General features: G+C 38.4%; 1 protein-coding gene across 4 annotated transcripts in view; it reads left to right on the forward strand.

The window, feature by feature from the left end:
- NLK (nemo like kinase) overlaps positions 1 to 15733 on the forward strand; it is a 71338-nt gene that overhangs the window by 30790 nt on the left and 24815 nt on the right. For all 4 annotated transcript variants that reach the window (XM_067309506.1, XM_067309505.1, XM_067309508.1 and 1 more), the window contains 2 exons: positions 10975 to 11104; positions 12738 to 12793. In XM_067309506.1, the coding sequence (XP_067165607.1) occupies positions 10975 to 11104; positions 12738 to 12793 (186 nt within the window). The remainder of the gene's footprint in view (positions 1 to 10974; positions 11105 to 12737; positions 12794 to 15733) is intronic.

Here is a 15733-nt window from a genome sequence, read left to right on the forward strand (position 1 = left end):
CCGGCTCTGTCCGTAGGCTTCCAGCATGACTGAGGGCTTGGTTTCATGCTGCGCCTGATCTGGTGCAGTTGTGACCTGCTGCCGGGGAATCGCGCTGTCCTGCCCTCTGCCCCAGCCGCCCTCGCGCCAGCTCGAGGGGTCACGGGCCTTTCGGGTGACTTCATTCAGCTCGCCGCCCGGTTGGTACGGGCTCGCTCCGGACGGGATTGCTTTGCTGACCTGGCTCACCTCGCGGACAGCTGATAACTGTCTGGAATAGGAGCGGAAGGGCAGGAGCTGGCGAGCGGGCGGCACGACTGCCCCTTCCAGCAGCGGCTTGCGCTTGTGTGAGACCGTGCGCCACGAAGCCCCACCGTCGATAAATCGCTCGGACAACCGCATCCTGGTCTAACAGGGCTGTTGTAAGGATAAAAATCTTCTGCTCGGGGCAGCACTGCTGCATCTGTGGTGGCTTAAAGAGATGGGCAACGCGAGGGCTTGCGTGCCCGAGAGCTGCTCTGCTGCTTTGCTCCGGTTTGTTCCAGTGAAACAAGATACTGGTTGCTCTGGTGAGGAGTATTACCCGTAAAGTCAGCCTCATCTTTAATGATGCAGTACTGAATTTCTGCTGTAAAGGAAGATGCGTATTTATTCTGGTACATTTGACTTTCTTTTGAAGAAAAGAGAAAACACAAGTAAAAACTTAGTGGGCTAAGTGGTGCAAATGTAGCATAACATCAATTTCTAGGAGAAATTCCGCCTTCCAAAATAGCAGCCCATCACTGTTTCATGCTATTGGAACCTCCGGTTCAAAAGAAAATCATTTGAAATAAACATTTTAATTTGATCAAGAATACAATTTTGAACCTGTTTTGTATTTTTTAATACTGTAAACTATGAAGGAGTGATTAAATAATGCACCCTAAAAATAAAATAAATACCTTTTTTTCTTTTTCTAGAGCAAGATTAAACAATCTTAAGCCTTATCTTGGATTGCAGCTCATTCATTTAAAGGTCTTTGTGGAAGTAGATGAAAGATGATGAACTGTACTATAAATGTCTAAATAACTCTTCCTGCTCTATGTCTTAAACAGCAGTTTTGTATGCCAGGAAAAACAGCTGAGTGATTTCTTCCCCCTTTCCCTTACCCTGTTTTCTTTAAATTTAAATTAATTCATTTCCGAAAGGAGGTTCGAGGAATCCTCATCACAGAGCAGTTGTTCTTGTTGTGTAATAGGCAGTTTTAGGTGTATTGGGGAATACAGGACTAGATGGCAAGAACTAAACAAGGTCTCTGGTACATGCCTTGTAAACCCAAAGGTTTTCAGAGTCCAGAACAAATATAATACATACTGTTTCCATATAGAAAGCTTAACTTTCAACTTGATTAAAGATTTGATGAAGGATTCTGCAAAATTTTGGTGTCTGAAAAAAAATAGGTGATTTTCAAAAGGAACATTTCAGTCACATGTTGAGCATTCAAATATATGTGCGTTTGATAGTTTTTTGACAAGAGCCAAAGTATTACTGTCCAAGTTATTTGTTCGCACTTAATTTGGAAGTTCATTGTTTTTGTTAAAAAGCATAGACATATGTATGATGTTTATTGCCTGTCAGAATACGGGAGTCCCATAAATATCCTTTGTGTTGCAGTAGTTCTCTGAACTGTAGCAGAATGGAGGACGTGCTTTTTGTAGCTCCTTTAGATTTCCTCTCTTCTGTTAGAAATTATGTAATATCCCTGTGGGAACATGAAAGAAAAAGGAATACTAGGAAAATAGGTGCATTAATATGCCTGAGCGTCGGAGGTGGGCGATCAGCACCATCTGAGCGGCCAGCTGCCGGGAGGCCCCAGCCGCGCGCAGGCCGGTGCGTTTGATCTGCGGACGGAGTTTGGTTTCTCGACTTCTGCGCTGGCGGTGGTGATCGTAAAGCAAAAGCGGTAGCCTGCAAATTGTTAGTGACTTGGAGCCCGCTTTCGGTTTTGCCTAGTAGGTGGACATGCAGCACCCTTTCCTGAAAGGAGCTGCTTGTTTATTTATGAGTCTTTCTTATTTGTGTGGCACTTCTAACTGTTTTGTCCGTGAAGTGTTTGGTTTTGTGTATCTGTCAGTGTCCTTTCCGCTGAAATAAAGTCCCTGCCATTTGCTCTGAAGATGGTAGCTGAGAAAGCTGAAGATCTGTACATAGTACTGTTGTTATTCATTAGATTTATTTATTCTATTCTTCTATATGTAAACTTTAGAAATCTGGAGAAAAATGATGAATTTTTTTGGAAGCTTTAGTTATGAATGCAAGTAGTGCAAATTGAAAGCCGAAAAACAGACTGGAAAAAAAAATTATTGTAATACAGATTTGTGGAGTTTTGCATTTTTTACAGAAAATAGACATATTGTCCTGTTCATTGGCTTATGAGTTTTAGAAGTTAGTATTGTTTCAAGCAATTTTATAACTGACTTTTTAAAATATGTTCTAGATAAAAGCTTATTTTGATGAACTCGGCAAAAATATTGAAACTTTTTGCAAGTGTTTGTAACCAGCAGTTTCCTGAAATAAGACAACTAGTTTTGTCTTGTGTACCTGTATCTTAATCTCTTTACTCTCATGTCTGTGTTACTTTTCCTACTTTTTGACTAGAGAGAGCATTTTTCCTCTTGTGTAAAGAAGGAGAACTGACCAAACTGGTGTTACAAAGGAGACAATTAAACTGCTCAGAATGACAGCGTGCTGTCAAATACATTAAGGAAGCAGGAACAGAGAAATAACCTCCTGTAATAGTCTGGCTATAGCAATCTTGGTGTCGCCTGTGCAGTAGGTGCTGCTGCTACAACAAATTGGAGACAGTCATGATTTTTCAAGTGGCTGAATCATCAAGTCAATTTGGTTAAGGGGAAATTAATGTCACTGACCGAAAAACTGGTAAAGTGACAAAGGGAAAGCATCTTCCAAGAAACTTTTTTGAATTTTATGAAATGTTTAGCTTGGCTATTTTTCAACTTAATATTTTACAGTTATTACGTAGGTAAAGTCTGAGTGACAAGGGGAGATCGCGGAAGGATGTTAACATGCCTTAAGCAAAAGGAGGAGGTTGTGGCCCCGGTTGTATTTAATGAACACGTAGCCGGGCAGCCAGCTCTTCGAGTGGGGGCAGAAGGACTGGTGTGAGCAGAAGTTAATTGTACTGAGGAACTTGTGGTTGGTTTTAAAGCAAAATGTTCAACTCAGTTTAATAGTATTAAATGCACCTTTTCCCCATGTTTTGTACAGTATAATAAAGGATACTAAATGATTGGGTGTTCTCACAGTAACGTCTGGAATCATATAATTCCTAAAGACCTGGTTAAAGCTAAACTAGCTCTTTTGTGATTTTTTTTTCCCCTCCAAATTATATTTACTAATTTAATTTTTGCCCCATACCTGTGTATCATTTTTGTTAAGTTATTTTTGGTTTAAATCTTCTTAGTCTCTTATCTCTTCATCCCCAGCCACGACTGATGCTTAATAAGTGAAACCTTTGCAGCCTGCGGTAGCAGCTTGGAAGAGCGCCTGTTGCCCGTGCTGCGCGATGGATAGGTTCCTGCCCGCTGCTCGCTTGCCTGCCCGCTTCACCCGGGGTGTAATATCCCCGCAGAGCGGAGCAGGGAATTGAAATGGGCTCTTCTGAGAACAGCGCTGAGCGAAGCTGCCTTTCTAGTGTTCTCGCAATTAGCTCCTCGGAGACCTTCGTGCTTTTCTAGCTCCTCTTGGGAATACGTGACCTGATAGCATATTGCTATAAATAATTATTTTACTAGTATCAAAGTAGGTACTGTATACGCATACCAAGCAACATTTTCAGCATTTTTATTGAATGCGGTAAATAACGGGTTTTCAGAAAAGACAGACGTTTGGTTTTGTGTGGTTTTTTTTTTTCTTTTGCGACATTTCCGCTCTTCATTACTCCGTTAGTTTCGTGCTGCCCCATGAAGCTGCCAGTGAGCGGTATAAAGCTCCCAAGCCAAGGCACGGGTGTCTGGCTTAAACGAAATGTAGTATTTTCCTATGTACGTGCAGTCGTGGATGCTGAACTAAAGCGCTGGGGTGCTCGTGGAGGTGCAGAGCGCCGTCCGCTTTCTCAGACGGGGCTCAGCAGCCTCGGAGCCTCGGGAATCGTCGCTCTGAACTCCTAAGCATGTACCTTCAGTCAGGAAGAGATGGATGCAGTGTCCGTTTCATATTTTTGGAGAGGGAGGCTGAGTTATTAAGGTGCTATTCTGTTTTTCTTTTTGCTTTGTCACTGTAAAATTGTGGCATTATAATCAAGTTACTGTTCTGAGCAACTCTTACACGTGAATAGAAAGTATTTTTAGGCATTCAGCCATTATTTTCCTGTCCATCTAATCTTTTTAAGATGAACATTTTGATTTTAAAATATTTTTTCTCTAATTGTATTTTTTTAATAAGGGAAGTAGGAAGGAGGTTAGGCAAAGTATAAACAATGCTAATAGAAAAAATATTTTACAGTTTGCATTATTGTTCATGACTGATTTATGAGAATTTTAATTTAGGCAACTCTAAACAGCCCCACAGCTTTCTGCAGAGCAGTTATAAACTTACTTAATTGTGGATGGTCAACTTTCATATCCTAAAATTTATTTTCAATCTGATCTAGTTGCTGTAAATGCTGACTGTTGGATTCTTGTGTTTGCATGCAACTTGCATAACTTTGTAGTAGTACAGCTCAACTTTATATTTGATGCTAATCTATATTTTAACATTTCCATAATTTGGGATAGTGTGAGAGGAGTACTTCCATTCTTTTAAAATAATTTATTGAATTTCAAACTTTGCTTGAAGATATTTCATATTGCTATTCTAAAACTGATTTTTACTATTCCATTTTAATACTTTATTAGATTTAGGAGTGACTTTTTTAATCTCCAGTTTATTTAAACACTTTCTGAGGCCTTCTGATAATGCCGTGCCTCCACACAGATGAAAGTTATCTGAAGAGTATACATGAATGTAGATTTTAGTTTCCAATCTTTTGACATTAGACAAAATGAAAATGTTAGTTTTTGCTTTAAATTTCATTTTATTAGATGGGATTATGTAAATAGACTTGAGTTACTGTAAAAATTAGATGTTTGTTTAGCATATGCATTAAATGCACAATATAGTTAATATTGAAGTAATTTATGCAAAGTTGAGTTTGAACAGTAACTGGTCATTAAGACAGAGACCCAACTTGAATGGGGTTGTTTTCACTGGAGATAAGGGGAGCTGCCCTCAGAGCTGTTCGTTATCTCCGCCGTCTGAGGTTCATTAGCTAATACAGATGGGATAACCAGCGCGCTGCAGCGCCAGAAGAGCTCAGCCCAGCAAGCCTTTCAGCAACAAAGAAATAAAAGCATTCCTCTGTAACAGGCTTCAGCACTTATCTCTGTTCTCTGGTACTGTTTGTGCTGAACCAAAGCAGCTGCTACCCTGAGTTAAGAGAGAACAAACTCAACATGGCGTGAAATTACTGCACTTCCATTCACATTCATTAGAGTTATATTGTTACCGGCTACAAGCATGACTGGTCTTTGCATGAATAATAACATGAGATGCTACTTTGTGAGTTTTACCTTAAAACGTTAACAAGATACAGTGCGAACTTTGAAACCATATGTGCTCTTGCTCTATCTGATTATATATTGTATAATTCTTCTTGTCAAACACTGGTGCAATATTTATACTCACATGATTTGGAAAAAAAGCAGATAGGAAGTTTCTAAAAGGAACTACAGCTAAAAATGTGGCTATTAAAAACAGCCTCTGGAGTGGAGGTTCCCAAAGCTGGGTTCCTACTGCTAAAATGTGCAACGACTGAGATGTTTGTCGTGGGATGGGGGCAGGACCATTATTCAAATGCAGCAATACCAAACAGGTTATTTCCCCCTTGTTCAGCCAGAAAGGAACCAGCAAGCAACTGGAGCCTTGTCTGGGTGTTTATTCCTCTGCCAGCAGGGAGATTCGGTTTCATCCTGCCTGCTGACAGGCTGCGTTTCAGAAACGGCTCGGCAGCCGGCCTTGGATTCAGCGGCTTCTTGTTGGTGCTGCTGCAGCAGTGGGTCCCGAATACGGCTGAAAATCTGCCGCGTGCACAGTTGCTAGCGGGCCTCCTTTTTATCTCAGTTGCACTCAGCTCCGTGGAGCCTTTATCTAAAAAGTCTTCAGGACATTAATAACGAGGGAACACCTGGAGAGCGGACAGGACTCTAATACATGCTTTGTCAGTCGGCAGTCTAGAAGAACTTTCCTCGACAGGTTTTGCTGATACGATCCTTCGGTTCTTATGAGTCCCTAAGCCCAAAACCAATGCCAGACTAGTCTTTTTTTTTTTTTTTTTTTTTTTTTTTTAATAATAATCCTGTTTTGATTGATTGGTTGACTGTGTGTTGTTCAAGCACGTTTTCAGTTTCTTCTATCTACTTCACTTATGTATGGGAAGTGTATTGCATGTCTGATCTGTTTATGAAATTTTATTATATCAAAAATATCTAAAATTTCAGAGTTGTTTCTGATTTGGTGTGTTATTTGCTTGTTAACATGTATGGGATGGGTTATTCTTCCATGACTGATTAATTGGACTGGTAGCTTCTGTTGTGATAGTACTCAAATTTAGAAGCTGATTGCTATAAGTAGAGCCTAAGTATAAAAATATGAGTCCCTATTATAAAGCTTCCCAACTAAAAACAAGAGGAAGAGTGGCCAGCAAAACACAAGTTATCTGTTATTGGTTTTATGGAAATTGGTGTACTCGTGCTGTAAACAGTGAACGTGGTGCCCTAGTTTCAGATGGCGAGATTTTTATCAGTCACGGGATAGCATTACCTGTTTACATGCCTGTCTGTACCAATGTAGTTGTTGGTGACTTCTCCTAACTGTTTTACCTCTGCCCATTTCGGTTTATATTATTATGTTTTCTTTTTCTCTGTAGGAAATTTAGTAGCAGTACTTGGTATTCACTTCGACTGCCTTTACTAAAGACTGAAACAAAGCCGGTTAAAGTATTGTGAATTCAGATTTTTGCAGTGAAGATTAGGAAGAGGTTAATGGGAATACTGTGACTTAGTTGTCTCCACTAGTAGAGCCGTTCAGACAGAGCAGAAATGGGTTAAAGACGTAACTAAGCGATGAACTTGGCAGTACTTGCTCAGAACTACCCTGCAGATCTGCTGTTGGTTCCTGCTGTGTCACTAGGAAGGTAGTCCAGCCGCAGGTAGATCGGGAAAGAAGCAATTGGAGTTGTGGCATAAAAATGAGGTGGCTGATTTATGATGGAACGTGAGAAAAGCCCATACTGGTTTCTTATGTTAAATATTGTTACATTTCCCCAAAGATAAATTGGTCTTATGTGTTTGGGGTGCTGAATGTCGTATATAGTAATGTAATTTAAATAGAGTCCTTAGGGAATATGATGCATAGTTCTACCTTCCAAGAGTTAAAGAAATAAAAATTATTTACAAGGAAAAAGGATAACTATAGCGCTCACTATAGATTTTACATCATTTCTTCTCTTACATGTGTAAGAGTTTCATGTGCACTTCAAAATAGTCCATTTATAAAGTACTAATTTAGCAAAAGTTGAAAATTCAGTAATTAAAAATTGATGGGTGACTTGTAACAAATCTTAAAACAACCACAGTGGAACAAAAAAAATCCAGGGTGGTGGTTATTGACGTCTACGATAGCATCAGAGGTTACAATATTTCTGTCTTGCCCTGAACAGCTATCAATTTTTTTGTTGTTGTTTTATCATGATTTTTCCAGAATGAGAATATTTTGGGAGAGCAATGGAACATGCAAGTAGAAAACTTCCTCGTTTCAGTTTCCTCCCATTACACAAGAAACTTCTTGCAGTGCACAAGTAAACTTAGAGGGGCTTTTCCACAATGCAATTTAGTCTTCCTTGTTCTCATAACTGAAATAATTCTTGATAGCTGTCAGTGGTGCTCTGCCATTGAGTATACAGATTTCTGTTTGTATCTGGTGCTCCAGTTTTTAATCATTTCAGAAGCTGGTCCAAGACTAGGAATAGACGCATGCGTGGCACTGGTGTATGTGCTTGTGGAAGTTAGTGATACAGATAAGAAGCTTACGCAATTTGAGGTAAAAAAGAAAACCTATTAAATCTGTGAAGCTGCAGCTAATATTTCTTCAATGAAATGAACCTACAGACAAATTGCCATTGGTTTTATTTTACACCGTTTTACTGTTGTGCTCCCCAGCACATGTGATCCGTGATGATTTGTTGAGTCTTTCTGTAGAGAAAGTCATATATGTTTATTGTACTAATTTATTCCAGATAATGGAAACTGTGGAAGTGAACTCTCTCAAATATCTCTCTGCATTTTAAGCACTGTTTTACTCTGTTTTAAACAGACTGAAACAATTTTAGAGAAGTTCATTTATTTAGTGTGTAAAATAGTGGTTGTATTTATTTACAGAAAATTCTTATGTTGTGGTTGCTTCTATCTGCAGTAGTGAAAGGCAGGTGAACATGTTTTTAGATTGCTTACACGTCTTTTAAGGACAGACAACAAAACAGCAACATGCACTGTGATTTTCTGCCCCTTATTCAAAGATGGTTGTAGAGCATCTCCTTAATATGCTATAATACAACATAATATAAAAAGACTATGAAATGTTATTGTTGCTGCTTTAAATTGAATTTTCATAGCTGGATTAGCTGTTTAACTATTGTTTTAACTGCACTGTTGAATATAATACAGCTGAGGAAGGTGCTTGCGAACTGCCTAGGTATTTTCAGTCATTTGTGAGGAACTTTCAAATCGTCCAAGCTCTCAGGTCGGCACCTGTGTGATACTTAAGGGTATCATCAGTGCGATCCATTGCTAAAATTTCTTCTGTAGCTGTGAACATCCCATTGATAGCAGTGTTTTGCTGTGTATGTGCAGTGGTCAGCAACAGTGTCAAAACTACGAAGAAAAAGGAATATAGCAATTCAGTAGCATCTGCAGTATAATCTGCAGTAAAAAAAAGTTTGTTTGTTTGTTTTTTTAAATATAGCTTTGCAAATTTGTTACTGTAGCAAGAATACATCTATTTAATTGCCAGGATTCATCAGCTTTTCAAATGTGGTGTAATAAACCTGAGTTTTCTTTTACAGGTTAGAGTGTTGTGGCTTTTATTTTTGAGGCTAGTAAAAGCTTGCTGGGGGCCAGTGTTGCTGGCTCGTAGAGAGGGAAGAGTACCGCTAATTAGCTGATCAGCAGTGCTTGACCTTGTGTGCGGCGGGAGCTCTCGGCTCCCGCTGGGATCGGATTTACGTGGGCCTGCGAGCTGCCGCCGCCTCGTGCCGGCGCTGCCGCGCGTCGCTCAGAACCTGCCGCTGCCGCAACCCCGCAGCTCCGGGCGGGCTGAAGCGTTGCCCGCTCCCCGGGCCTGGTGCCACCGTCGCAGGTAGGCTCGGTGAGGTTGACCATCCTCTGTGAGTGAGGTTACTGTACCGTGTGAGGGAGGATGCTTCGGTCTGGCCAGCACTGAGCACTGGTTTGCGTTAACAGTGCATTTGCTGTAGCTCTTCCAGTTTTCGTTCCCTTTCTTGCCAATTTGGGCAAGAGCGAGAGGTCCTGAACCAAGTAGGAAGCAGGCTGTGAACTAGGAGATCTTTTCAGAGCCTTTTCAGCTCTGTGATTCCCGGTGCAGAAATAGTCTGGCGTCAGCTTTCCCAGGTCACCCACCTCTACCCCCCATGTTAAACATAAATACTTCGTGGCAATGAACAGGCAGCGTCCTAGCCGGGTGTGTCGGGGTGGTTCTCCTTGGACTCTCAACCACTCGTATCAGCGACGACTTCTGAGGTTTTGGACTGAATTTTTTATCTTTTGATGACAGGCATGGTACTCGGAGATCTGACAGAGGGGTGATTACCTAATTTTTTATTTATGTATTTAAAACAACATGGACCTGGGACAAAAGAAGAAGCCTTCAGTGTCATCTATATGGCAGTCCCACGATAGATTGGGAAACCAGCAATTTTTTAAGGACAAATGTAGTCAGCAGGGCGCATAGCTGGATGCAGAGTCTTATATGGTTACCGTATAGCACTCAGAAGAAAGTTACTTTGGTTATTCCAGTAAAAATATGCAGAAAAAAATTGAAGGGTTCATAATGAATGAAGATCCAGAGACCCTGTTTTGTAGTGAGATTTGAGAAGCCTCTCCTTAAAAGCCATGACTGGGAATTGAGGCACCAGAATCTCCTTGCTCTAGTTTTTTTGGTTCTTATTATAAAATTCTATTTTCAGAATCTAATTAAGTTAAAATACTTGCCATATGCAAAGCACCTTATAATTTCTGAACTATGAGAGCTGCATCCCATAAACTCTCCGGGAAAAAGATAGATAGAACCTGTTTTACATTTGTGCAGACTTAGATACCATGTGGTGTTACTTCTCCAGACTTAAGGTGTTAGTGATAGATCAAGTAATAGCACTATACTTGCCTGTGTTCTGTCAGAACTGAATTATTAAACTTTTTGCCCTTTTAGGAAGGAAGGAGAAAGGAGTAGATCTAGCAAAATCAACTTTGTGTAATTGAAGAAATATTTTACTCTTAATAAGATTTTTTTGGAGGTGAAGAAAATGCTCGTGGTCACACATGCTCCTTGGCTTAAGTTGTTGATCCAACTTTGAGCTACAGTATGTTAGGGGCAGGCAGTCTATTCACTAATGTGCGTGTGTCCAGCCACTTAAAAGCTACCAGAGTTGACTGGGTGTGTGTATATGTACTCTCATCAAGGAATGATCACACTGCATTTAATACAGAGACTATAGTACAGTGCACTTAAACTCCCTTTGCTTGATACTTTTGTCCCTAGAAATGACTGCACATTGTTTTGACTCACCTTCTAAGTTGAGAATGATCAGAACTCTTAAATATTCTTTCTGATTTAGAAAAGTTGTCTAACAGTAGTATGTGATGTTCTGAATCTTTTATTCTGTAGGTCAGTAACAGATCCACGAGATGGAAAGAGAGTTGCACTCAAAAAGATGCCCAACGTCTTCCAAAATTTGGTCTCTTGTAAAAGGGTCTTCCGGGAGTTGAAGATGTTGTGTTTTTTTAAGCATGACAATGTAAGTAATTTTGAAGTATTTAGTAAAGCCTAACTGTAAAATAGTGCTAGCTGTGATGTAAGAATTTTTTTCGTTTAAGATGCAAAATATCTAAAATGCTTTAGAAGCTCTTTAATTTTACAATTGTCAGATTTCCTAGCAGTTCGGGCTTAACTGTTGCAAACAGTGTGAAAAATTAAATACTTGATTGAAGAATCTAAGGGTATTCATACTTTCACTTCCAAAATGGTTGCAAATACATAGGCAATGCACTTCAACCTAATCTTATTTTAGGCTTTAGATAAATTTCAATCTGCAAACAGCTATGCCAGCTGGAGATGCTTTTGATTCCAAGCTATTTCTTACTCCACCTTCCTCTCCCCTTTGTTGGAGTTTATTGCTGTCTCAGTTCTTCTAGCAGAGTGGTTGTGCAAACACTCCCAAATCTGCTCAAGGTAAAATCAGCTAGGTTAAGTTAAACCGTTTAAAAATGATTTGAGTTGCCCCAGATGATTGTGTCTGCAGCGAATTAAAAAGCACTTGGAGAAATTGTTCCACAAATGCAACTGTGAATGTGGTAACCTCTCCCATGAGCAGTGATGAGCATCTTGGGAATACTGTCTTCTGCTAGTGCAACTCTATCAGGAAGACGATACTTGTCTTAGAACCTTATTTCATTGCTCTTCCTCTTTCTTCTAAATTCCTCTTTTTTATCTGAGGGTATCATATTCTAAAAAAAGATTTTATTTGTGGTTAAGCCCTGAATTGAGGAAAGTGTTATTAGTGGGAGCACAAAAGAGGATCATTGCCTTGCAAGCTAGATACTAGATTGCAAAGAAGCCACTTGCACCACCCCTCCCACCCAAATCCTTGGGAAATGAATTCCAGGGCAAGATTTCTTTTGAACTGTTATCTTAAGCTGCTTCTCACCAGGAACTTCATTATGGGAAAGATTTTAGTGAGGACTAAAATTAAATAAAAACATCTCTGTAAGCAGTCAGAAGTGGAGACTGATAACCACTGACATGTGTGTCCATCTCCCGAATGTCATAAATATTCTAGGACAGGACCTAAAAGACTACACCAAGGTAGTATTTTTTTCCTGTGAAAGAATGTGAATTCTCTACTGCTGCTTTTGTAACTTTTTGCTCTGCAGAGAGAATTTAAGTGACTGTCTGAGCTTCTGATTCAGAATGTGAACAACTTTGGGGTTTTTTGTTTGTTTGTTTTTAAAATTTCCGTGTTGTAGTAGTACATCACAGAAGTGTTAAAGATGAATAGCAGAACAAAATGTAAAGTCTTTTGCTTCTGCATTTCTCTGTTAGAATTACTTCTTTCAAATATTTTATGATTAAATATATCTATGTCTGAAATAAAACAATTTTATTGAGTAGATAGACTTATGCTTTTAAACCAGTACTTGAACATTTGGGAAAATTTTGTTGAATTAAAAAAAAGAAAACCCTGAAGGTACAGGACATCTGACTTGGTGGGCTACTAAATGCTCCTGTATAGTGGGATAGACTGTCTGTCTGTCTGTCTGGATGGGATAGAATAAAACTAAGCTCTAAAAGAAAAATGCAGTCTGATTATCTTTCTAAAAGGGATTTGTCTTTGATTGGGGTATGTCTTGATCTTGTATGGTGTTTCCTAGGTACTCTCTGCCCTCGACATACTCCAGCCTCCACACATTGACTATTTTGAAGAAATGTATCCTAAATATAAAATAGAGCATCTTAATTGAGGTAGGTGTGATTTTCATTAGCTTAGAAACTCTAAGTAGCTGGTGGAATCCGTGTAATAGAACTGGAAAAATCCCGAGCCTGTATCTGAACAGTTTTATCCACAGAAGTGAATCTACACTTGCAAGAACTCTTGATTAATGTTAGCATTGGAGATGAATGGTGCAGGATTCAATATGAAACTTTGAATACAGGAGAGCCAATAAGTGCAATGCATTGCAATATTTACCGAAGGTACTGCTTTCCTAATGGTGATTCCCCCAAAATATTTTTCTGAAAACCATTTCCACGGTTTATATTCCTCTCAGTTGTTAGTACCTTAAAATGCTTTCTGATGCTTTTAGGGAGTGTTACTGTCATGATGTGAACTCATGACTTTTCATGGATGCTTCAGCGAACTCATTAGGTTGTGGCTTTCCTCATTTAGCCCATATCTTGATCAAGAAAATAGATTTCACAGTGATGTACGCATTGTTTAATGTAGCACTGATAAAAAGGTACATGCTTATGGGTACCCATATATGGGTAACCATATTAAAAAGTTGAATTCTGTACTCCATAGTTTCATGAAATATCATGTTTTGTGGTTTTTTCCCCCTTTTCAATCTTTGCTTGGGTTGTCTTGTATTTTGGGGTTGGGAATTTCTGTGTTTACGTACTAAAAATTTAAGTAACTCATTAAGCTGAGTAGTGCTCATACTGACTCTAGTAGGAAGATGAGTTCTGTAACTGAAAACAGATTGTATTAATACTCTGTTCCTTAAGTTACTAGAAACTATTCTGTAATGCAATGAGTTAAGTACAAATTTCATGGTACAGAGAGGCTGTCTCCCTAGATTAATCCCACTATCTGCTCTCCTCTTTATACTATTGTAAATATTTAACATGCTAAGATCTACTTTTTGAGAAATGTTTAGGAAGTGGGTAACTAGTTCTTAGCTAATAAAAAATGAACTTGATAATTAGCATTAAGTGAAATTATTTGGTTATATTTCATTTTATATTTCTGTAGAAAAAGAGGTCTTCGTTGAAGTCCTGCCCATAACTCTCTTAAAATTATTTGCAGAGTTTTATAAACTGTTCAGATATTTTCACATGTTGTTAGTAACAGAAAATCTTGTGTAGACTTAAGTAAAAATTATATTTTAGAGAGCAGATAATCAAATATCCTAACACATTGATATTTCCATTACCAAATTAGCATTTTGGGACAGGGATCTGCTACATAGCTGTGGCCAGCTAATAAACTTCTGTCTTCTATGAAAAATCACAAAAGCAAATACTGAAAATAAAACTATTGCTGAATTGTTGAAAGCAAACACTTGAATTGTAGCATGTTCAGCTATATGTCTTCTCACTATGCAGTTGCTCCTTTTACAGCTTTGGTTGTATTATCTTTCCAGTTTATAATTTGCTGATACCTTCCTCCCCCCGCAAAAAACAATCCAAAATTGTTACCAAAATCTCTTTGTAAATCAGGCAAGGCATAATGAAACGCTGTTACAAGCTTACGTAAGACAGCCACCAATCAATTTTCATCCCAAAATACATATTTATACATGCAGGAACACACAAAGTATTTTGATTGAGGAGGTAGGTTTATTATCTAAATTTATACAAAAAACTGTTTTTACACAACAGTAACTCAGACCTGAGTACTTTTTTCTGCTACCTGAATGCATAGTAGCAGTTACGATGAAAAAGATTAATGCACTGTCCCACCGACTTCCATCATGTGTTCTGCTAATCCTACAAGTAGCTTTATTATATTGGTGCCAGTCTTCAGCAGAGCCGCTTGAAGTTTGAGTACATCGACTTGCTCTGATGGTTAGACTTTGGAAGGTTCTTTTTTTTTTTTAATTACTGATGGATCTTAGCTGTTTTTTTGCTTGACCCAATTTACAGAAAAATTTAATGGGCTGAAAATTGTCACTCTTTATTTTTAGATAAACTGAGCTTTGTGAAATATGGTTTGATCTATTTTATAATACCTTGAATTGATCGCTGAAGAAAGTATGCATATTGTGAAGTCAGTGATTCTAACCGCAGTACAGGCTGATTTGCGGATTGACAATCAAACAAATTTATTGGTTGAAAAGATTTGATGTACTATATGATTTTTTTTATATGAATATTAGATAAAGCTCCCATAACTTTCCTTTGATATTTCTTTTATGTGAACAGCAGCATCTGAGACAATCTTCATAAACTGGATTTTGGTTATCTGCACTAGTTCAATGCCCTCATTTTGTAATAAGTCATATGAGTTATAAATCAGATCTAGGTTAAGGATTACGCCTTCTGTGTGATTGTACAATCAAGAATATTTAAGTGGGATAAGCTTATTTTTATTAGCGTAGCTACTGCCAAGTTTTGTATATAAAAACAGAAATGTTAGTTTCCTTCATGGTTAACTGATTTTAAGACATTCTGACTAGTATTTTATAGGCTGTGTTTTTTATTTGTTTAAACTTCTTGAATATTGTATTGGTTATAGGAAACTATTTGCCTTCTGGTCTTCTCTCTCCTTTTTGCTGAAATAATTGCAGTATCGATGCAGTAGGTTTACTTACTGTCCTTAAATTCATTAGAAGAATGAATGAATAGGTGTTTCAATTTATGTATTCTTCTTTTAATTGTATGTGCTTCTACTTACTGTAATGTAAGTAGAACTTATTTCAGATTCTGTTTAAGAAAATCAGGTAGTTATAGTCCATATTTATAGGACCCAGTTCTGAAAAGTACTCATTTTGAAAGATTTGGCAGATACACTAGTATAGTTCCTAAAGATATCATACTGGTGTTCCATTTTTACAATAAAGAATATTGACCAAACAGTGATAAAATTTTAAAGGGTATGAGTTGGCATTGCTTGATTAACTCAGTCTAAGGAGTTGGAGTGTCCTGT

The sequence above is a fragment of the Apteryx mantelli genome, chromosome 22 (assembly GCF_036417845.1).
Source record: "Apteryx mantelli isolate bAptMan1 chromosome 22, bAptMan1.hap1, whole genome shotgun sequence".
Classification (NCBI taxonomy): Eukaryota; Metazoa; Chordata; class Aves; order Apterygiformes; family Apterygidae; genus Apteryx; species Apteryx mantelli.